Raw genomic sequence first — 23,769 nt, 5'->3', positions numbered from 1 at the left:
ATGTTAGCAGTTTTAAGTTTTCATTTTTTTTTAATTGAAAAATTATTAGTCAGAAATTGTCACCGTCAAATTTTTCCGTTCTACTTTGAAGTACGAATAAATTATTTGATATGAAAATAATGATAAAATATAAAGTATTAATGACGTGTGAACGTGAAATTGTGTTGGAATTTTCCGAGTTTGTAATGTAATGTCTAACAAGGTTCAAAATTGTATGGCGATTATTTATTACAATATATGTAATTATATTACAGGTTTTTGTAAAGTATTCTAGATGCAATTCGGAAATGGTATCGATAACAGCATGCTTTTTAATGTTTTATTTAATATGCATAACAATATTTATGTTTGAACGTAGAAATAAAGAATTAGTATTACACAGCATAATATCAACAATAGTGTTATAAACTGTGATAAATGTAACAGATATAGCTAGAAATTGTATGTGTAAACATGTCATAAGACAGATATATGTATATATAATTTCATTGGTAAAATCTAACAAGTTGAACAATTATTATTGACTAATTTAATCATAATTATTTATTATATTAATTTATTAATAATTATTATTTATTATTAAAAAGAAGAAGATAAGAATATATAAATATAAGAGAAAGTTTTGAAAATTTGATAGTTTATGTGCATCCGTGAAAGAATTATGCATATTATGAGAAATACATATATACTACGTTAATGTTTTATTTAAATTTTGTTAGACCGAAATTATTCGGTTTATTTATAAAAAAACGAAAACTGTTGATAATCGAAAACGAAAATAATTGATAATAATAATAATGACAAATAAATAGTTTCCGAGATGTATTTCTCTTCTCGTATAAATAGCCTGCTTCTGTTTTCGTCGCAAAAAGTAACATGAATCTCGATGCAATAGTTCATCTCCGTTTATACCCTATATAAACCAATATATATTTATATATTGTCATTATTAAGATATAAGATGCAAATTTCCAAGTCTCACTCCGGCCTCTAGAAAATAAAAGCAGCGTATTCGAATCGCCGGAGGACTTTAAATTCGCAGTTCGCCAGGTCGCGGAGATTTCTTCTTACAAACGACCAAGTCCGAGGCGAGACGATCGTTATCTGCGGGACTTGACGCTTTTGCGTGGAACCGTCGATCTGTTCTTGGTGGCTGCGAGCTCCAAACCACCCCGCGTCAGCTGATTGAAATCGATAATGGTGAGTCGCGGCTCGGCGGCGGGCCGCCCCATCAGGGCCTGCACCTTGTCGAGCGGTGCCCCGGGGCTCCGGAACCTGTAGCTCCGGTCCCTGCACCCGCCGCCGACGCCCGTTCCAGTTTCATTCGCGATTCCAGTTCCGGACTGCTGTCCCATCCGCGTACCGCTCATCGATCGGTAACGAGAGCTCGGGAGCGGCTCAGCTTCCTCCCGAAAATACCTGACGATTCGGCCCTGAGATTAGCCGGTTTCTAATACGTCTCGATAAATAATACGCGTCGTTCTATCTTAGATTTGAACTGACATTTTTACATAATTTTTTGCTTCTAGATAACTCAATTTGTCTTGCATCATTCAAATTGTTTGGTTCCCTATTATTTATTCGTATATATTCGAAAGAGAGCTGATTATTGTAATGTTGAAATAAATAGCTTTTTTCTTAATTTCGTCTCTAATATAAATATAATTTATAATAGAGACGATAGTTTTATGCTACAATTAACATGCTACAATTAACATGTATGTATACAGGGTGTTTCTTAATAAATGCAAGAAATTTTAGGAGACGATTCTCTGTCGAAAATTAAGGGGGGTTTTCATATAAACATTAAAAAGTTCTAATAAAAAATTGAATAGGGGTTGCTAGTTTCATCCCCTTGTAACAATACGAGAGGCTGAAAAAAATATTAATAAATAACCTTTTTACTAGTAGAAAATATCCACCTAATTTCATTTCTTTAACTTGTGTTCCAAATTTGAGAAAAAAATAAAAACCTAATTTTTACCCCCATTTTTGGAGGAGTGTAATTCCACAGAGAGGGATGTATATGAATCCTCCTTAATTTTCGACAAAGAATCATCTAAAATTTTTCGCACTTATTAAAAAACACCCTGAATATATATGTGTATATATATGATTGAAATAATTACTCATAAATGCTGGCGAGATGCAAAGTCGCTGGAGTCCTCACTGTTTTCGGTCTAGGCTCTCTTGGAAATCGATGTCTCTGCCGAGATTGACGCGTTCGCCTATTCGACGGCTGATCGGGAAGCCCTGACGGGATAAGTCCAGTAAGCTTGTAATATTCCAGAAAAACGCGAGCCAAATTGCGACCGAGCCTGTAATCTGTATTCGATTCTGATAGTCAAGGCCTTAAATGTTCCTAATTAGAGATCAGCGAATCAGTATTGATGCTAAATTTTGACATAAATCGCGTATAATTACTATTTTCCGTATTCGAAACTCTTAATAAAATTCAACGAAACGTAAAAATAATTATTTTTAACATTCGCTTGTGCAATTACTTCAAATAATTTATATAATGATTGGGGGGGTTTATATGATTATGTATGAAGGATACATCCTTCTTCCGTGTAGGGCATTATACCGGGTATCCCTTTTTTATTGTAACCGTACATGGAAACCTCTATGCTGTAACAGTTAACGTGCTCCTTCAAAATAGAGCACAAATAACGTCGAGCGGTTCCAGCTTTATTGTGATCTTGATTGTACATGGTGTTGCCTAGTTCGTAGTCCTCAGCGTGTTGAGCTAGTAATTTCGGCAAGACGATATGTCTCTCGTACCTGAGGGGCTGGCAGCCATGAGTCAGATTGGATTACAAGCTCGACTGATTTATTAACTTTCCATATTCTCGTTAGAATAATCTAGTTCTGTCACGAATTCGGCTTAATGGAATACCTAATATTGCTTGACTCACCGCTAAACGAGATTAGAGTTACCTGTAGACATCCTCGTACGTATTTCCATAGACAAAGACACCCGTGGCATTAGTATGCGCGTGCAGATCTAACACGCAATCTAATGGTGTGTGCGAATTCTTATCGAGAGACTTTAGCATCGATCTAGTCGCGAGTAGAGTAGGATGAATCCACTCGGAGATGTGATTCCAGGATCGATTCAGATCTAATCCCATCACGGTAGACCTTAATCAAATAATCGGCTGTATTATATATTATTGTTCTGCGATATAGTCTTCATAAAAAATAAAATATATTTTCCTTAAAAATATATAATATTTTTAACCAAATAAATAATATTTTTGTTTAAAAATAAATGTAAATAAAATTATTTATCTGGTCATAAAATGTACCAAGCATCAGTTATATAAAATTATTTACATATGTATAAAATTACAAAAAAATATTATTGTACATGTTATATAAAATTATATAAAATTATTCTCTAAATTGACGTTTAATTCATCATTGAATTATTAAAGTAGTAACGTTAAAACGGGTGAATAAAAATCGATTATTTCTCGAGAATATTTGTACCTGTAATTTCCGAGAAAGACGCCATCGGGATTCAGCATCGGCACTATCTTGAATATCACATACTCTCTTAGAATCTGGGCGATGGGATGCGCGCTGACCAAAAAATCCATCAATCCCTGACACACGAAAGAGGACGGCGATTCGCCAGGATGAACTCTGGCGAGAACGACGACCACCTTTCTAGGTCGTTCCGTATCTTCGAGGTCGGAGGTTATAGTCACGAGTTCTACATTCCTCTTTTGGATTGATTCGGCCAACGTTTCTCTCTTTGTATATAACAATCTGCTGCATAGGTTGTCGAGATGCCCCAAATAACGACTGTACGAATACGGGTATGTTAGAGCGAACTGGTAGATGTCATCTTCGCGATCGAACGCGAAAGCGAAACTTAATACGTAGTGATTCTGATGCTGCGCAGATTTGTAATAGAATACCTGTAACATGAAGGAATAGATCGGAATAAACTATGAAAAATAATTTATATAAAATCAAATTATATTTGAAATCTCGTTTTGAATGAATTGTCGTAAAATAAATTTAAAAAGTAATGCTTCAGTCCTCAATATTACTAGAATAAATATGACAAGAATAACATTAATGTAAACTTTCTTCGATTTTAATGTTAAAATTTCTCTCGAAATATATATTTATTATTTAATATAAAAAAACGAGTCGAATATGATGTTAATTTATAAGAATGAAAAAATTTTTAAATTATTCTTTTGATTTTGATATTAAAACTATTCTCTGAATTAATTATTTAAAATACCACTTCTGTGTGAAGTTAATATCGTAAAGCAAATTATCAATTATTTCTTGAATTTATTTTGCAAGTATTAAATTCAGTATTGATATGTTTCGAGAATAATTAATTCGAAAATTCATTATAACATTAATAAAAATAGAAAAAGCAAAATCGAAGAATTCTGGACTATCCGAGTCACAAATGAGCGATCATCTAAAGGTAATCTGTTATTGATCAGTTTTTAATTCTTACATTTCAAAATGTAAAGATATTATCTGAAAGAGAGAACTGGACAATTAATTTGACAGATAATAAAATAATAAACAATAAATAAAATTGTTCACCTCATGTTTTCCATTCTCGCCTGATCTTTTCTGATTGCCTCTTTTCCTATTTTCTTGTTTGTCTTTGCTACTCCTTCATGATATTCATATTACACTCATTTGCAAAACTAACATTAATTACAATCACGCATTCACTAATCATTAGAATACAATAATTGTACGATATTTTACGTAGCATTTCTAACGTTAATCATACGACGTACACTTTATTTTATATTGTGATAGAAAAATGTAAAAATCGTAAAGTTGCGATTCGCTTGGCATTGAAAATTCATAGAATGTTATCTCTATCAATAGATAATATATGTACATATTTTTAATAATAATTTTATCTTTTATATTTTATCTTTTATAATATTATCTTTTATAATTCTATCTTTTATAATAATAATTTATATATTCATTTTATATATTCATATTCGCGATATTCTTTAATATGATTGAAAAATCTGAAAATAATATGACCAATTTTATCCTAAGAGTGCGCGATACTACGCGAGTTAAAGCTAGAGATATAATAATCAAAAAAGTTTATCAACTGCACAATATAATATCAGATATGATGACCTTCAGTAATTCGGAAATATATTATTGCGTTTTAGAAGAGATAATATGACCATAATATTTTTCTGCTACAATCTCATCGTACGGGTGATAAGATTTCCCCCTCTACAAGTATGTAAATAAATAATAGCGGGCTAATACTTGATGACGTGTCGGACGTTGTTGTTTACATATCATAATCTTGCTGTCAGTCAACGGTGACACTCGAAGCAAAAAACTCCGCGAAACGTTTCATGTATGTCGTCGTATTATTTCTAGAAATACGATCGCGACAAGTATTAAAAGACGTGTCAAACGCGAATATTCGCTTCGTTACAATTAGCGATTAATTAATTTTCGCGATTATTATGTTTTAACTAGTCATTAACTCGCATGTATCGCGTAATAAAGTTATAAATTCCCGGATTTTTCTATTATTAATAAAATGTTTTTTTTTTCAACAAAATAATTTTTATCAACATAATCGATTTTAAATCGAGCGACATCATGATACGTTTAATTTTTACAGTTTTATTTAACTGCGTATTTTAATTATCATCAACTACGTATCGTGTATTATGATTTTCACATTTTTCTGTCGCAATATAAAATAAAGTATAGATTGTGTGTGATTATAACATCAGGAATGTTATATAAAATAACACAACATCATCAGTTTCGATGATTAGTGCGCGTGCGATTGTAATTAAGAGTGTTTTCGCGAGTGAGTGTTGTGCAAGTGCCATGAAAGAGCAGCAAAGAACAAGAAAAGAGGACATCAAGAGGACATCGAGAGAGACTCAAGCATCAGTGGAGGCACAAGCAATTTTTGTTAATTATTTGTGAAGGTAATTGCAATTATATTTATCTTCGTAGAATCGCACCTTATATTATATTCTGAAATAGTTATTTAATAATATCTTACATTATATTTTAAAATAATTAATTTAACTATATCTTACATTTTATTTTATAATAGTTGAGAAATTATTACTAGTCAATCATTAATTCTATTTTCAAGACAATCATTTGTATATGAATCGCGCATAGATTAGTAATCGCGCACTTCTCGATTAATCTGACATGAGAAATAGAATTAAGTAAGATATAATTAAATGCTAATTTATTGTAAACGATGAGAGTTTATTTTTAGATTCTGTTATGATGTGAGAATATTATTCACATTATTCACATTATTTTTATCTAAAAATTCTTATATAAGAATATCTTGATTAAATTTATAATAGCAATCAATCACGTCAGCGATAGTAATCGTCGATCGATTTATGATACCGATAATTCTAATGTAAAAGACTATTGGTGCTTGATGAAGTAATTGGATATTGGAATTCGCTCTGACACAGTTTCTCTAGATTTAAACCGGCAATATTGCCAATAAATTGGAACGTCTATGTCAATCGCGCGATGTAAATTTGCCTCAGAGATGTAGATATGCATCTGCATATTGTATATAATTGCAAATTTAGTATATTATTTGGTATATTATTTGGTACCTGACGAAAAAATTTATTAAAATTGACAGTCTTTTAAACTTTTAATTAAAAATTTTCATTTATCGCTGAGATAAATTAAAGTATTATCTTTGTCGATGTTTGAAAATTTCACGTTCAATTTAAAATTTATAAATCTCTCTCTCTCTCTTTCTCAGAAACAATATATTATTGACTTTTCAAAATTTCACCTGTTCTCGCGGTATCCTTTGCCATTTCGGTTTACTACTGCTCTTCATTAACGGCGTCATTCCTTGTCGAAAGAGATTCGCGCTCTTCGAGATATTCACAATATTGAAGATCACTCGTTGATCCGCCTTCACATTGTCTACGGTGAAATTGAACCATAGACGTAACTTGGGTCCGCAGGTGTCAGGTCTGATGAAAAGATCGTACTCGAATTCGGAGATCAAGTCCACTCTACCGAGATTACCGCTCTCGAAGGTGGCGTCGAAACAGATGTGTCCCTTCTTAGCTTTTCCGCTATGATCAGGTGGTCGCATCACCATCTTGTTCACGTTACCTAGACCACCCTCGGCATCGCTATCCTCGCTTTCTACAAGAGCATCGGTCCAGTAAATTAAATGTAATTAAACGAAAAGATAAACCTAAAATATGACGATATATTAGACTTTGCAGCCACGATAATTCCGAGGAAAAATATAGATGATAATGTTGATAATGACGCGTTATCATTTTACGACTGTATCGATTAAACGCACACGTTATCTTGCAATTTTTAAAGTACAAATTTTACGAACGGTGAAATATTATCGAAACGCGATTCGTAGAGTGAACGGCAAAGATATCTAACCCGCGCGCTGATAAAGACTGGTATGCTCCAGAGGGTCTCGTCCTTCGCAAGAGAAGGCCATGACTCCTGAAATGACTCGAAACAATCTGTCGATAGAACGTTCGTCCGGCACTATTAGTGAATGACGTCTCTCAGGCTAGAGCAAACATGAAGCAAACGACACTCTGACCTATCGGGCGGAAGATGAAGCACTGACGGCTTCGTGCAAGACGATCGGCTTTACACTATAGTTGGTAGGTGTTACCGCCTACGTGATAAAAGCGGATTCCCCGCGTTTCGCACGCCTTCGTGCAGAATCTCCCGGTTCGCGAGTCTCGCGTGAACGAGCCAACTCAATGCAAGAGAAATGGGAATCGGTTCGCAGGAAACTCGCGTGGCTGCCAAGCGTCAAAGATCTCGTACGTGCGATCTCTCGACAGCTCCCCGTTGCCCTCTTCTTTCGCCCACGATTCGAAGCTTCGATTATAAACCGGGAAAACTCATTTGCGGTCACGAAATCTCTGAGGGAGTTTTAGCATGACTCTCTGATTGATTCGATTATAGATGAACCGAGATTAGAGGAGAGCGTGATTGGGGCTTGGTGAAAATCGCGATAGTTTTATAGAATTGGCAAATAGAATAAAACGGTGTACTCATGTTACCCCGGTTCCCAAAAGTTGACTTAATTGTAGATAAGAGACCATGATATTGCAGAGGTTACATAAAACTTTTTGTTACTTACTTAAAAAGCTTTATCGAATAAATTTTTTTTTTTTTAATAAAAATTACATATTCAAATAAGTTTCTTCACCTATATAATTATTTGATAGACGTTTCTTGTCCCTTTAATAAGATATGTTAATAATTATTCAAAATCTAATAATATTAATATCGTTAAATGATAAAATTTTTTTTTTCGCGATTCAGTAAAATTATTTAAAGATGATACAATTATTCTATGAATATTTTTACAATTCAAGAAAAAAGTATTGTCTCATACAGAAACGGAAAGCTTAAAGAAGGAGAGAATGACAAAGAGATTCGGGATATTTCTGTCATTCGGTCGTCTAATATAATATACAAAGTTCCATGGAAAATCGACTTTTTATCGCACTTCTTATCATAAAAATATGTAGCCTATTCTGTATGGCAATACACAGATCTAAATTCAGATCACTCGATATCTATTTCCATCGCATCTGATAACATAAATGTCGCACTTTGTGACTAAAAGCATTATGTCCCTCTGCCACAAGCGGAAAAGGTATACTAGCTTTACATCAAGATGCTATAGCTCATCAATAATTCAGTGTACGGAAATAAAAGGTTACACATCATATTTTTTCAAGAAATATTAAATACTTTATCGAATAGTAACGTCTCACATGTAATATTCGAGATAATTACTCGTGTGATACTTAAGGAGATTTTATCTTAATTCATTAATGTATATTGTGCAAATTCCAATAAATACTATTTTTCTAATAAATAAATAATAATAACAATAATAAATTTTCTAATAAATATTTTCTTAATAAATTCAAATAAATATTAATTTTTAAATAATTCAGCGTTCCGAAGAGTGCTAGAATTCGAAAAATCGATAAGAAAATTTTATTTTAATTCAAGAAATGTATATAAATATGCTCTCTCATTAAAAATAAATATATTATATTTATATTTATATTTATAAAACATATTTATAAAATAAATCGAAAGGAATTAGGTTCGATATATATTAAAACAACACGACAAGAAAACTAGCGATTACGAGCCACAGCGGATGGTAATGCCTAAAAATTGTTTAATTGTACGCGAAAATTTAAACGAGAACGAGACATATGCATATATTTTACTTGGTGCATTTACCAAGATATAGATTCTCATTTTTGAAAATTCTATAAACCCTCTTTACCCCCCTGAAGATAATTAAGAATATATGCATATGCCTCGTTCTCGTTTAAATTTTCGCGTACAATTAAAGAATTTTTAGGCATTACCATCCGCTGTGGCTCGTAATCGCTAGTTTTCTTGTTGTGTTATTTTCATATTTATAAAATTCGAAGATAACTATTTAGGGAATTTATAAGATTTTCTCTCTATATGTGGAATCTAAATCTCAAAATGACAAGTTTTAATAAATTGGAATTTAAATCTCGAAAGTTTTAGTAAATTAGATAATAATTATTTATAACTAGTTCAACTGTAATTCTATAAACTTTTCAATATAATTGCATTTAGAAACTATTCGCTCTTACAATTTCGTAATAAATATGTTCGAGAAATTAAATAATTTAATAAATAAACGCTATTTCATGTACCTAAATTGAATATTACATTCTTATTACTTATATTCTAAATTATTTGCAAAAACTAAACGCTGTAATATTTTTATCAACTCTACGCATCTTTCGTATTAAAAAGTGGAGTGAGATTTTTTTTTATTTACCGGGATAAAAGAAGGATTACTATGTTTCATTGCGATTATATTCAAAATATATTGTAAAATTTTTTAAACGAATAGCGACTAACAATGCTCGAAAAATTCAAACAATGTTCGAAAAGTTCAAATTAAAGGTTATTCAAGTTTATTCAATTAAATAAAAGTTAAAAATGGAAAATGTAAAATAATATGCGAATAATATACGGTGAATTCGCGTTAAAAATTCAACAATTTCTATTGCATCAAAAATAACGAGAATCATTTTTCGCGTTCAATTTAATCCATTTTAATTGCTATTTAATTGCTATGTACGAAATCGTCGTGAATTAAAATTCGATAGACACCTGTGATTTTACTCCATAAATTATCGCGGAATTCTCATGGTGCTAGATTATCTTAGCAGTTTCTATGATATTAATCACAGTAATTTTTAATTTAGTGACATGGATAGTAATTTATTTTGCAATAATTAACCCTTAATAAATAATTACAACCATAATTTCAGATTCAATAAGGATGAACATCATTTGTTTCAGTATCATTTGTTCATTGCTATTTAAAAAGATCACGAGAGAGAAAATATAACAATACATATAAGAAAAATTAAACTTTATTTACTTACCGGAATATGACTTCAAGATACGATTTCGCGATTCGCAGCATAACTTTTGTACACTTTATCAGGATGTAAAGCGCGTTCGATTAACTGACGAAACTTTCGGCTTTTACTTTTACGTGTGTGTGAAAGAGACGGCTCAAAAAAACGTCGATTGTTGATGCTAGAGCCAACCTTGTCCGACCGAATGATTGACAACCGGTGCTCACGTACGTGACGTCGCTTTCCCAGACGGAGTTTCGAACCGACAGTGGTGCGAAATGGGAAATGTCAGGGTGCAATCGGCGAGCGCGTGATAATCCTCGCGTGATCCCTCGAACAGCGGATTCGATCGATTTGACGGATCGCGAGCGAGATTCATCGAGAACCGGACACGTCCCGCGTGTCTGCGATAGCGCAATCACAATCCGGGTCTCGCAAGTCGGTTCGAGGACGATCGCGAAGGACACATGATATAATATGTACGTACCGGTTTCTTCGGCATCGGACATGTCGGCAGGACCTGATCGGTAGGACTTGTTTCAGACTGGACCACCCGGACCACGACTTTACTGGGCGACTGCGTCGCCGAGTCCATTCTGGTTTCCTTGGTTTGTTGAATCGATATGTATACGCGTCTCGAGCAACGCGATTATCTTGCACCGCAATGTTCCAGATAAGCTGGCAGATGAAATAAACTCTTGTCTAGACGGGAAAATGAAAATTCAAGCAGGTTTAACTCGCGATTTGACGCAAAACGTATATTTTCGTATTTCATTTAACTTATTTTATAAAACGGAAAATTATCTCCATTATAAATAGCCTGGAAACGCAAACATTTAGAATGCTAGAAGACGTATTTTGGATTTAGTTTTGCCTCTTAAGCAATAAGAATTGAATTAGCACCTGAAATTTATGAAACACTCTCTTCCTTAATGAACGCAGATTAATTGGAAATTAATTCCAATATAGACTTTTTAATTTAAAAATATATTAACGAGAAGTCTTTTTACTTTTCGCGCGTAATTATCTTTACCAGCGTTCAATTAAAATGTTAATCAGCTCGTTACCTAGAAAATTACAGTTTTACAGCCGTTAAATCAGATGCTAGTTAGCAGCCAGTCACGTCATTTCCGATCCGTAGTCTCGTCGCTTCTCCGACCTGTCTGTAATTTCGCAATTTGGCGTGCTTATGTAACGTCTGGATGAGGCGGGCGGAGACGAGATGGGGTCGATATATAATTTGCGCGCATGAAATTCGATTGTTACAAAAATACGCCGAGAGAGGACGAGATACGCATAAATATACATGCAAACTACCTTTGTGCGGTACGCATGTAACACGCAGGCTCGCTCTAGAGTCCACGCAATGTCTCACATCCGTTGAATGCGCGTGCATCACCCGTGCCGTAAGGTGCAACCATCCATCCTATCCCAGGGCAAACTCTAGTCCAGGAGAGGGATGATCCGGGCAGCGAAGCGACGGAAAAGGGTGGACGAGGAGCGTGGGGGGGCGAAGGGTAACGATTCTCTTCGAGCGCTCCGGGGTGACATTTCCGCGAATAATTTCGCAAACGAGATGTCGACGTCGCTTATTCACTTCTCCGTTTGCTGTGCGACAAATTTACGCTTGATAAATGAATTAAGACGCACAGGACATTCTCCTTTTGCAGGGAATTACGCGGAAATTTGGCAAAATAAGAGAATAATATGACAAAGAGAATAACTGATGATTTTTGTTACTGATGTCAAAGTTCGAGAATAGCATGTCGAATTATAAATAGAACATAGAAACGATTATTAATATAATAAATTCGTATAATAAAAAGATAAGATAATACATTACATTATGTATTTAGCGTATCATAAAACAATTTACAATTACGCAACTTTGAATTAATGATTACGGAGGAAGAAAGAAACTTACAATTATTATAAATAAAAGGCATAAAATAAATAAAATATAAAAGAAATAATTTGCCGCAAAATTAAGCGTACAAAAATTTACTTAAACAATGCAGGGACTGATATTTATATAATAAGACCATCGAGAAGTTCAAAAATCGTCGATCTATATTTTTCTACTTCGTTTTCGTTTCCTCTGCGAATTTAGATAGCCGCGAAGGAGGCTACGATGTAACGAATTTCCAAAGATAGAATGCAAATTAGATAGCACGGGGAGGCAAAGGGAGGGAGGGCGAGAGGGGTAATTCCTGCTGCAAGATCCGATAAACCAATTTCCCGAGGACATTTTTCTGGATGTCGGTTAGTGGTGGTAGTAGTAGTGGTAATAGTTGGTGGCGGCGCATTCCCTGGTGAATGCCCTCCTCCTCCGGGCTTTGGCTGGGACCGCCGGGCGAAGCTCCCCTCGGCGCACCCTCCCTTCCGCCTGTTTCGCATCCCCTTCCACTCTCCGGGAGAGTGCTGGGTGCGCGCGAACCGGGTGGCGAGAGGGATACGGCGCTGCACGGAAGAGAGAGTGAATGACTGGGAGAACGCGCGGGGAGATCGATATTCGAAAGACCCCCTCCGAATTCCCCCTTCCCCCTCCCCCCCACCCTCCGAACCCCGGCCGGCGGCCCCGTCTGACGCTGGCACCCCTCGGTCTACCCTCCCAGTGGCGTAGGAAGGGGACGAATGACTCGGGGTGGAATGGGCGCGTCGGTTTCCCTAGGACATTCGGAAGCACAAAGAGGACAAGCGCGCCCGTAAATTATCTGCCACGCCGTCCTCTCGCGGAATTTATGCGACCTCCTCTGGAAGGTGTCTAGACTCCTTTGACGATTAAGACCCGCGGGGGTGGGTGCGACCGTCAATCGATTGCCTGCGATCGACAAGTTTTATGAGCGAATAGACTGGATATCTGTCACAGACAATTGTAATGTATAACGATAAATCTTGACAAATTATTTCCTGAAATTATAATTGTCGCAAGATATGTTGAGAGGGATTGTGAAACGAGAATAAATGGTTTTTTCGCTATCAACGATCGTCTCGTTATATCCCATACAGAACATTGCAATATTCTGTGCTGTATGGGATGTTTCCAGTTGGTAATTATGCCGAGATTTTCAGCATCGTTCTCTTAATATATGCATAAACATGCAAATTTGAAAAATGTATAATTAGTTATTTAATGTAATAGCGTACACGAAAGAGCAGCATTAAATATTAAATTCACCGTCAGATTTTTCGCATAATTTTAAAACGCGTGCATAAAATATTATATAATAATAGATCATTATTATAGTAATATAAATTAACAGCACGTATAGTCCTTTGAAAGGTACACAATATATATAGCTTATTATTATAATATAAATTCATAAAACCTTTTGAAAAATGTATTATAATCACTTTTAAATATATCTTTCTCTTTTATTATAAAATTCAAGTTTTCATTAGCATCTAATTATAAGAGATTGGACTATATTATTTATTTTATAGGTGAACTTTAGTGTTTTTTTATGTCTCTATATTTTTTATTGTATCGTAAGACATCTGAGACTTACCAAAATTGTCCATTTCAAATGCATTGATAACTAGCATTCAGTTACCTACGCCATTGGGACGCACTTCGACTGACCCTTATATGCATACGTGCTATTTACCATTAGATTACACCCCTTGTCTCCCTTGTCCCTTTCTGCCTCTCCCCTGTGACTCTCTTTCTTTCTCCCTTTCTCTTTGTTCCGCCGCGGCGATTTCTTCCACGCATCGTTTCGTTTATCTCTCGTATTTCGTAATATCAAAATGTACATGCAATGTGGCGCAGACGAGAAACCAATTAGTACATATCGCGCCTGATATTTATCGATTCTCTCGCCTCTATCCATGACATGACTCATTAAAAAATCGTTTGTCACACTGCTCGTATAAACGAACGTCATGCGTAATAGAACAGAAACAAATAAGCCCACACGCCTAAGAAAATCGATCGGTAGGCCTTATGTATTAGCGCTATTATTCACGGTTGCTGATCGCAGATGAGATTGCAGTCACGAGATAAGCACGTTCGCTCTTCGCATGTGTTTTTTTTTTATTTCTATATACTATACTGAATCCAAACTACTTGATATTAACTCGATAATGAATAAAGTTTTAGCATAAAAATAGAATGGGAGGGCCTTTGCCTCTATAAAGTTTATCATAATCTGTTTATGCAATTTTATAAAGTGATACTATTCATAATTGAATTGTTTTCCTTATGATTGATTCATTCAGACATATTTTACATAATATTAAAACTTAACATTAATTTCATAGTTAATGATATAAAAATGATATAAAAATAGAAAAGAGATTTGATTTCTTTCGAAATATTTCACGCAAAATTTATTTTTTATGAACGAATCGATAGCTTTGCGTAAAATCACCATGAATGAAAAGGCTTTGAGAAGTGCAGTTTTATTTGATCAAACAGAATATGGGATTCACATCGCATGATGAAATTTGGCATTCGCGTTACCGAAAAGCCATTTGCCAAGGGAATGAGCGAGCTTTTTCACCCCCTGGCTGGCGCTTGCGCTATCCAGTCCTTTATCAATCCTCCCCCTTTCTCTCTCTCTCTCTCTCTCTGCTTTTCTCTCTGTCTCTTGCTATCAACCCCTCCATTTCATGAACCCCATGGCGCGTGCGTATTTCCGCCGACTACTATTCTCACCCCTGTCCGTCTCTCTGCATCTTTCCCCTTTCTCTTTTGGCCCCTCCATAATCGAGACGATGTACAGTTGTTCAAAAGTTCATGTGCACTCGTGATATTAATCATAGCAACTTCCCGCGAAGATCAGACATCATAATGCACCTCGATCGATCGGGATTGGTCTGTGTGATGGATGATGCAGCTGATACAAATTACATTGTGTTTTAAAAGTTCATTTCTTTTAAAATAAATTTAATGAAATTTTTGCGTTCTTCTAGTTCACTCCAATGTATCTTTCCCCCTTTTAATCCCCTTTTTAATCCTCTATCATCGATGACAGCTTGAAAGTTGATAGCTATTGTCTTAGAAATCTTTTTTCCCCTTCTTTCTCTTTCTCTCTTTCTCTCTCTCTTTCTTTTTTTTATTAAGAAATTAAAAAAGAGAAAGATTAGCTTTCCACTCTCTTTTCTATCTCTTTTATAATTTGTTGTTTCTTAATTAAAACTGTATAATGTTGTTGTTTAATTTAAAATTGTATTATCTTTGAAAATTAAGATCTGTATAAATTTTATCACAATTCGATTACATTTAATCTTTCAATTTAAAAAAAATTTTTTTTTATATTTTTGTTATCTCTTTTCAACCTTTTTCTATCCTTGCTCTGAACATGTCAGAGATTTGTAAAATATTAAAATCCATCTAAATAATTAACGAAATTATACATTGGCCCATATTTTCTTGTAATTATCGATCGATCCATAAATAAATGCGAATCTGTTGTATTTGGAGAGAGATTATTTACATTTCTAAATTATTCATATATTTCTCCGATAGTATATCCTTTCATTTCTTTTTCTTTCTTCTATTTAGTATATGACTTATATAAAGTAATTCTCGCAGAGCTCAGTTTAGAGTTAACCGCATTGCGCCTGAGAATTTAAATTAAGATTCTTAATTCTGGAAAATATTACTAGGTACATCGACCCATAACGATGCCAAATTAAAGTTTTGGAGAGACGTCAAAATGAACCGATCGATGGAACAGTTATCCTTTCTCGTATAACTGCACTTATTCGTGCAATGACCGACGCGGAGGGGAGTTGTTTCCCGTAATTCCCGGGCCGATCATTTTAATCAATAATCCTCTCTTTCTCGATTCGTCAATTATCACCGTGATGTCGCGCGCGCATAATGACTGCAAAAATCTCTCTGTAGCTGCACCGCGATGTTTGGAAATATGTGCATCGAAATACGACGCACACATAATCAACCAAGCAACCCCCGACGATCGGTATTTGGAGGGTGCAGGCCGCCTATTACGTCTGCGCGAATTTCCACCCTTTTGCCGTCATCGCCGATTCCTCCGCGTCCCCTCACACTTCTTCGCATCCATCCCGTTCTCTCCTCTTCTTCCTAACTGATCGCATCTCTCCCGGTTTCTCCTTCACCTTTGACTAACGACAATAACAGCGTCTGCGTACATCGCCGCCAATCTCCCTCGATCGAGCTTTTTCCGCGATTTTTTTCGCCCTGAGTCTATCCCCTCTTTCTTTCCGCTCCCTCCGACGACCCGAGACGGTGGGGACGATGGCGGGTGTCCAGAGGGTGCAACCGTCGACATCGGAGGCCGGCCTCGTCAGTTTAGTTACCGCACCACATAAAGGCATTGCGTTGTAGACACCGTTATACCCGCAACATTCTTACTATTTGCTTGCATATCTCCTAATTTTTCTGACCCTTCAATTCGGCATAAAAAAAAAGAAAAAAAAAACATTTGGTTCGGTATATCGTTCGTCGTCGTAATCAAAAGCACAGTCATCACCGTTGCAGTCATCGTCGCCGTCGCCATCGTCGTCGGAGTCGTCGCCGTCGTCGTCGTCGTCGTTATTGTTGTTCTCTAAAAATTCAGTTATTTCCTACCGCTTCGTCCCGTTCACGTGTTTCGATCGAGCGACATCATTATCACCGGTTGAACGACGTCCGAAAAATCGCGCCAAGAACAAAACACAGGGAAAAATCTCGTGAACGTCGTGCGGGAAGATAAGTTTACCGGACGAAATCGGCTTATCGAAGATAAAGCAGAGGAGTGATCTTCCGTGTTCTTCCAATCTTCTAATTTCATTCGATCCTCAACCTTGTACTCTCCGTCATCTCGTATTCCCGACTCGTCCTGCCGCAAGGAGCACTTTCTTAGTGTCCCAATCGTTTATCCATCTCGATCGACGATCCCTCTGATCGACGCGTCGCGATATCTCGAAGACGATTCGATCGTGAACGGAGAATGGGAGTTGATTGCGTTAGGGAGAGAGCGGTATCGTGAGCAACAAGATCGTCAGCTGGAAGATACTTTAATCGGCAGAGGAGACATCGGCAAAGAGGGAAAAGAGAAAGAGGGACAAAAGGGAGAACGTTTCGCTGGTCGGGGTGGGAGTGAAAGAGAGACACTAGGTGTGTTTGTCGCGCGCGAGATTTGTTTATTTTCCGTCGCGAGTTATATGTCAAGTGCTCGCAATTATATCCGATTTATGGATTCGCGCGTTTTCGCGACATTCAATGTCGGAGCTCTCGCTTGACGATCAGAAACTGGCTTCCAGATCGATCGTCGCGATCGTCGCTTCGAGTCTCGCGTCGTAATAGAAAAATTTGTTGACAGAATAAGAGAAAATTGTACAAAGATATTACGAAAAACACGCACACGCGTTTAAAATCGTGATCGAGATAAATATCGAGAGAGGGACGCGCATAAATAGGGACAAAATAAAAGTAATTAAATAAAACCCACCGTCGTTCCGTTCTGCGCCCAGATATCGGCATCCTCCAACCACTGATTTTCATCGTTAACCGGTATGTTCGTTTGTTTCTTTACTTTCTTTGTTTCTGTAATTTTTCACAAATCTTTATCTCATTATTGTTATTATTATCTTATTATATTATTGTTGTTATTATTGCCATTATAATTATTGACTATTCATCAGCGGATCTGTGTACGTCTATCGTACACTGATCGGCTGCCGATCTTTATGTATACGTTCGTCCTCTGTGCTGGAATTCCTCATGCGAGAAAACTTCCGGTATTACTTAGGTTAATCTTTCCTAAAATTCCCTGTGGTGCTCCCGTCATGTTTGCAATTTTTATCGACTATATATTTAATTTTCCAATTTTTTTATAAATATCATATATATGTAACACAAATATAAATAAAAGGTATTACTTAAATTCATGGGGAATTTATGATATAAACATTTATAAACATTTGCAGATTGAATTAAAATGGAGATTGTACTTGTTAAAACTAGCGAAAGAAATGTATTCCATAAGCATAACAAAAATATCGCGATTAAGACCAAGATATTATATATATTGCCATTAAGATTAGAATTTTCTTTCATAATTAATCACAATTAAATAATTTGAAAATAAATTGGTCTCATAGCGATATTACGAAATTATAGAGTAAATTATAAGAAATTTATAGAAATTTAAAGAAATTATAGAAAATTTTAATTGTTTAAAATAAAAAAATTTTTTTAAAGATTTTATTAAAATTACATTTTTTTGCGCTGATCAAGAAATATCATTACAAGTGCCTAAATGATTCTCGTACACGCGATATTTTATTATTGTGTGTACCTTGCCATGTTGAAAACAATTGCGCGACTTCACGCAAAAGGAGCAAGTTTGGACATAAAAACTTATTAGACGCCGGGGCTCATTAACGGGGCAAAGTTGTTGCATTTAACGTCCATCAACCGCCATAACCACCGCGTCCAGCAGCTGACGCTTACCACGACGCAATATTGTGTGTGCACCAGATCGTTCTCTCTTCCTCTGGGCGTGGCACCAGAAAGCGACTGTCGCGGGAGCACCATGTCGCAATACACACACGCGCAAGCACACGCAACCCCAATACGCATAAACACATACGCGTACAACTTCCTGCTTCTCTCTTCCTCGATCCAACCCCTTATCGATCCCGCAACGTACCCCGACCGAAAAACAACAAATTGAAATAGCTCAGTAACGAGGACGTCGAGCTTTCGCGATGCATGATGAAGCGTCAAGCAGATCCGGGATGGAGCAGGGACCGGCACTGCGGGTCCTTGTCGAGGACAAGCAGGATGTCTCGAGAGGGACACTTCCGTCCGCGACGGCCTCGATTACAATGGTGCGTGAGCTAAAGAGGGGGCGAATTAGACGATAAAGCCGATGAAGATCAATTTGATATCGCTTCCTTTTTTTTTTTACCAAGCTATTAGGTAATTGAATACGAATTTTAGATTCCATTTTCGATTCTTTAGGAGAATGAATGAAATTTGTTCATGCAAAATTTGAGTTTCGAATCTCATACATGTATTAATACATACACAAGGTATTTAATAATAAGTGTATTTTTAAATATAATTTATTCTTTGAGCAAGGTTGCGCGAAGACCAATAAGAATGCAAAGTGTAGGAGAAACGTTACGATTGACTATCGGCTTTGTTTTTCGACGCGGAATTTTCGAGTCAACGCCGAAATGTCAAAGATTGGCCGCAATTTTGTAAAAGAAGGCTAAAGAAGATGGTAATGAGAATCACGAAAGACGGAGAAAGAGACGGAAATAGAAACGGAGAGCAGGGGAGAGAGAGAAAGAATGAGAGAGAGAGAGAGAGAGGGAGAGAGGGAGAGAAAGAGAGAGACTAGGTCTGGTTGGGGAACCTCGTATTGATCGTTCCTGGGTCCATGTGATGCGCCTGCGTTTTACTACGGGGTAAAATCGTAGCGAGGGTAAACGAGAGACGAGTATGAGAGAGTGAGAGAAAGAGAGAGAGAGAGACAGTGAGAATGAAAGAAGGAAAGGGGACGAGAAGGGGAATGGCAGAGAGAGAAGAGCATACATACACACACACACACGCGTGTATATATATATATATATATATTAGGGTTCATATACCCCCAGGATAGCTGCAATGTTCCACCATGCCACCGACCAATCAATGAAGCTTCTCCGTGCCTCTCTCTATCTCTCTTCGATGCTTCCCACACATTGTATGTACAATATTGCCTTGTAGAAACGCGTACATACATCATGTATACGCATTCGTGATGTATACGCGCATATATGTGTGTACGTATGCATATATTTGATACGACACATAACATGTCGCGGATGTACAACGACCACGTAATCGTGTGTTACTTGAAACAGAAAATATATAATGAATTTACGCAATCGCTCGTAAAACTTGTTTGCTTTGCGATGAATTTACATGGTTATTGAAAAATTAATTTATCACGTCTGATACTGAATCGATCAAACGCTGCATTTAATTACGCTCCGTGAATTTCGAATTACGGACAAATAAGCAGAGAGAAAGAAGTATAATTTAATCTTTTCATTAATTTATTAATTTTTATGCAGATCTCTCTCTCTCTCTCTCTCTCTCTCTCTCTCTGTTGCAGGATATAATATATCAAATTTAAATTTAATCGAAATTAAACTTAAATATTAATAACTATTATATTAAACCGATTGTAAATGTCAAACCGTATATCGTGACTAATCATGAAAAGTTACTTGTGAATACGTTGAACATTTTTAATTAAAACATACACTTTATGCTTTCCGGCGGATTTTTTCGCGCGAAACCATAAGCGAGAAATTAACCAGATGTGTATCTTGGTATTGCACAATGTTGCATTAATTGATAAACCTTTTCTGAGAAAATAAAACAAAGAAATTCTTCAAATATTTCAGCTCAAAATTTTTTAGTTTTAAAGTCAGAAATATTTTAAATATTTAAATTTAAATATATCGCAAATGTGTACATAGAAGAAAAGGACATTCTTTTGAAAATATATTTAGTTTTAACATGTAAATCTTGAAATGAGATTATATTGCGTTAATTAAAGAAAAATATAATTGCTTGAATAATTGCTTACTTGAATGAAGCCATTTTATATAGTTTAATCAAGAAAAATATATTCTTATGATTTAAAATTTAATTTTCTTAAATGGAAAAGAAACAATGTTAGATGGAAAATAACATTTTTAAATCAAAGATTATAATTTTCTTAAAGTAGAATTAAATAATTATATATTCTTGAGATGACAATTATAATGATTAAAATAAGATTATAATATTGTTAAAATTTATAAATTGTTGCGTATATACGAAACAATGAACGCGTTAGTTTAAGTATATAAGTTTTGATTTGACACTTATTTTTTTCTATACATATATGAAAGAAATTTTATTCTCATTTTTTATTAAAATAATTTCAATTGATAAATAATTAAGAATGCATTACATTATGCAGGATTTAAAATGAAGTAAAATGATGCAGAAAGTCAAAGTTAAAACTATTTGTTTTCTTGATATAGACTATTACAAAACTTGTACGGTCTCTAAATACTTTCGCTAATCCATAATCACCGATGTTAAAACTTCCTCGCTAGTTGCTATCTATAGATGTTGTTACGCGCGTTAAGTTAAAAGAAAAATTCTAATCTAATCGCAAGAATACAGTGTGTAATTATTTTTTTTCTGTAAACGCAGCAGGCTACTCTTATGACTTTATATTTTTAATTTTTCGATCGATATTCAACGCGACTAAAATATCTTCACCGATCCATAATGTTTACCCTATGGTTTTCTTCGTGAAACTCGATGCTTGTAAATATTAAAACAAGTTACAAAAGATTTTTTATGCCCCAAATATCAATTACATACAAATATTTCTCGAGAATGTAATTACGTCTGTACAGAAATAGCAACTAAATTCTGTTATTAAATCAATAATCATTTTGCGTGATGCTATATTCACGCACCAGTGTATTCTCGGTACACTTTTAAATAACTTTGTTCTACCGATGTAAGGCCAAATCGATTTCGAGTCGGAGGTATCGACGGAATCTCGTTAAAGGTTCGATGACCTCGGAAAAAGTTGCCGGACGGAATTATTGTTCCCGAGGTATAGCCCCGTATAGAATTATACTCGTGCCCGCCGTGCCAGATCGATGATGCCGAGGGTCTACCCCCGAAAACGTAGCTTCGACAGCTGGATTGTGACTAAACTAAAGAGGGTGAGGTCTGCGTTTGTCGACAGGAATGATTCACGGGGTCCGCCACGTGACCGGCGTATTTTTCGCATTTTTTAATATCCCATTGAATAATCCCAGTACTCGTCTCGTACAAATTTAATACTTGCGTAACTATTTTATCATTTATAAACTGCAGCGCGAGTTCGTACATCAAAAAGCAGATGAATTCAAACGAGTATCGTATGACTAAAACTTTTGCGTTAATTTTGAAAATGCAAAATATTGTCGATCACATAAAAAATATATAGGTTTCAAATATTTGTTTAATAATTATTAATAGTTGGGATGAAAGCTTAGATGTTTTTTTAAGTCAGTTGCCCGATTGAATGGTTTAAAAAGAGGCGAGCTTTTGATATCGAGGTAAATTTGCATGCGCATGCAACAATACACGCGTAGCGTACACATATATACACATACATTGCTTCTTTTCTGCATATGTCCGGCATCTGTTGGTAACCGTGCCCTAGTCTAAACTTTATCCCCTTTTGTTCTCCACCTTGACCAAACGTTATAGATTCTACGGTGACGACGCGTAGCATTAAGTATGGTCATGGGCGCGACTCGAGAAATCTCTCCTTATTTTTTCCGCGATCGCGCAAAAGCATCCAAAATCTAAAGGAATAAATCTAAAGGGATAAATTCTGAATTTTAGTCCACAATGTGAATCTTTGCGAATTAAAAAAATTTAAATTAAAGACGCGAATGGATGAAAGATGAACGACGAGTAAAGTGCTTTCATCCGTTCATAATGTCTCATTTGCCAACTCTTTTATTTAGGGTAAAGTTATTCTATTTACGCGATCGATCCCTCAATGTCGTGACACTCTCTCGTCAAAATATATATTCCGATGCTCGTATGAATAAATTTCCGAAAGCATTAGCACACAAGCACATCGTTCATTGGCACGGCTGCCAAGTCTTACTCGGTACGTTTCGTCAGAGCCGTGTAATTTCGGGCTTCTATCATTTGGAGACGGACCGGCTCGATCTTTGAACTAAGGTCAGGGATGGCGGACGAGATGGCACTTTCGCAAAACATAGAGTGTCGATCAAATTTTATTTTTATCCGGGTATATAGCTATAATATCGTAAAATTCGCAATGATGTAGTTATAATCAATAGATCCTTGTACAATATTTGTAAATAAGAAAAAAATTTGATTATTTCCATCAAACGTTATCTCGCCTTTTTTAATTATTCTTTCAAAGAAATTTATATATAAAAATTATTAATGTTAAATTAATAATTGTTAATAATTTGTATATAAAAATTGTTAAATTAATGACAACTTATTAATGTAAATTTGCGATTAAAACGATATTATCAATTAAGAGAATTTTTTTCTTGCTATACATATTTTCTGATACATACAACGATTTGTTTCTGATATAACGCGGTGCAAAGATTATGCGGTGTGTTTTTTGCGAATTTATGATCAAATACGGACGGTGTAAAAAACGAGAGGGAGACCCTTATCTCGATGCGATACCGTAGTACGTCAGGGGTCAAAAACCCTGAAGGGCCGGTAAGGTAAGGGGAAATGTAGTTGGGGTTTGAAGTGCACACCTTTTCC

At 35.6% G+C, this 23,769-nt stretch overlaps 2 protein-coding genes across 6 annotated transcripts in view; one reads left to right on the top strand and one right to left on the bottom strand.

Moving 5' to 3' along the window:
- Positions 1–23,769, top strand: part of LOC105257111 (ELAV-like protein 3) — a 47,699-nt gene that overhangs the window by 3,350 nt on the left and 20,580 nt on the right. Inside the window, exons 1-2 of one of the 5 annotated variants that reach the window (XM_011267513.3) lie at positions 16,301–17,955; positions 19,126–19,277. The exons of 2 other annotated variants lie outside the window; for them this stretch is intronic. The gene's annotated coding sequence lies outside the window, so the exon portion shown is untranslated. Of the gene's footprint in view, positions 1–16,300; positions 17,956–19,125; positions 19,278–23,769 lie in introns of those variants that run through there. 2 more of the 5 variants (XM_011267509.3, XM_011267508.3) reach the window with 2 other exon arrangements.
- LOC105257109 (cytosolic carboxypeptidase 6) lies at positions 655–7,660 on the bottom strand. Its single transcript, XM_011267506.3, has 7 exons — positions 7,453–7,660; positions 6,830–7,194; positions 3,496–3,929; positions 2,941–3,144; positions 2,561–2,784; positions 2,130–2,325; positions 655–1,419 (listed from the first exon to the last, which is right to left on the bottom strand). The coding sequence occupies exons 1-7, from the start codon at positions 7,511–7,513 to the stop codon at positions 1,101–1,103; spliced, it is 1,803 nt and encodes a 600-aa protein (XP_011265808.2). The 5' UTR covers positions 7,514–7,660; the 3' UTR covers positions 655–1,100.

Source organism: Camponotus floridanus, unplaced genomic scaffold (genome assembly GCF_003227725.1).
Source record: "Camponotus floridanus strain SB8 unplaced genomic scaffold, Cflo_v7.5 scaffold24, whole genome shotgun sequence".
NCBI classification, from domain to species: domain Eukaryota; kingdom Metazoa; phylum Arthropoda; class Insecta; order Hymenoptera; family Formicidae; genus Camponotus; species Camponotus floridanus.
The sequence above is the reverse complement of the archived record's forward strand: the minus strand, read 5'-3'. Positions and strand labels throughout refer to the sequence as shown.

Coding starts and splice junctions, on each gene's coding strand:
- LOC105257109 (XM_011267506.3), bottom strand. CDS start 7,513: ATGGCCTTCTCTTGCGAAGGACGAGACCCTCTGGAGCATACCAGTCTT. Junction 3,930..6,829: donor AAAGGATACCGCGAGAACAG/GTGAAATTTTGA, acceptor TTCATGTTACAG/GTATTCTATTACAAATCTGC. Junction 2,326..2,560: donor GCCCTACACGGAAGAAGGAT/GTATCCTTCATA, acceptor AATCGAATACAG/ATTACAGGCTCGGTCGCAAT.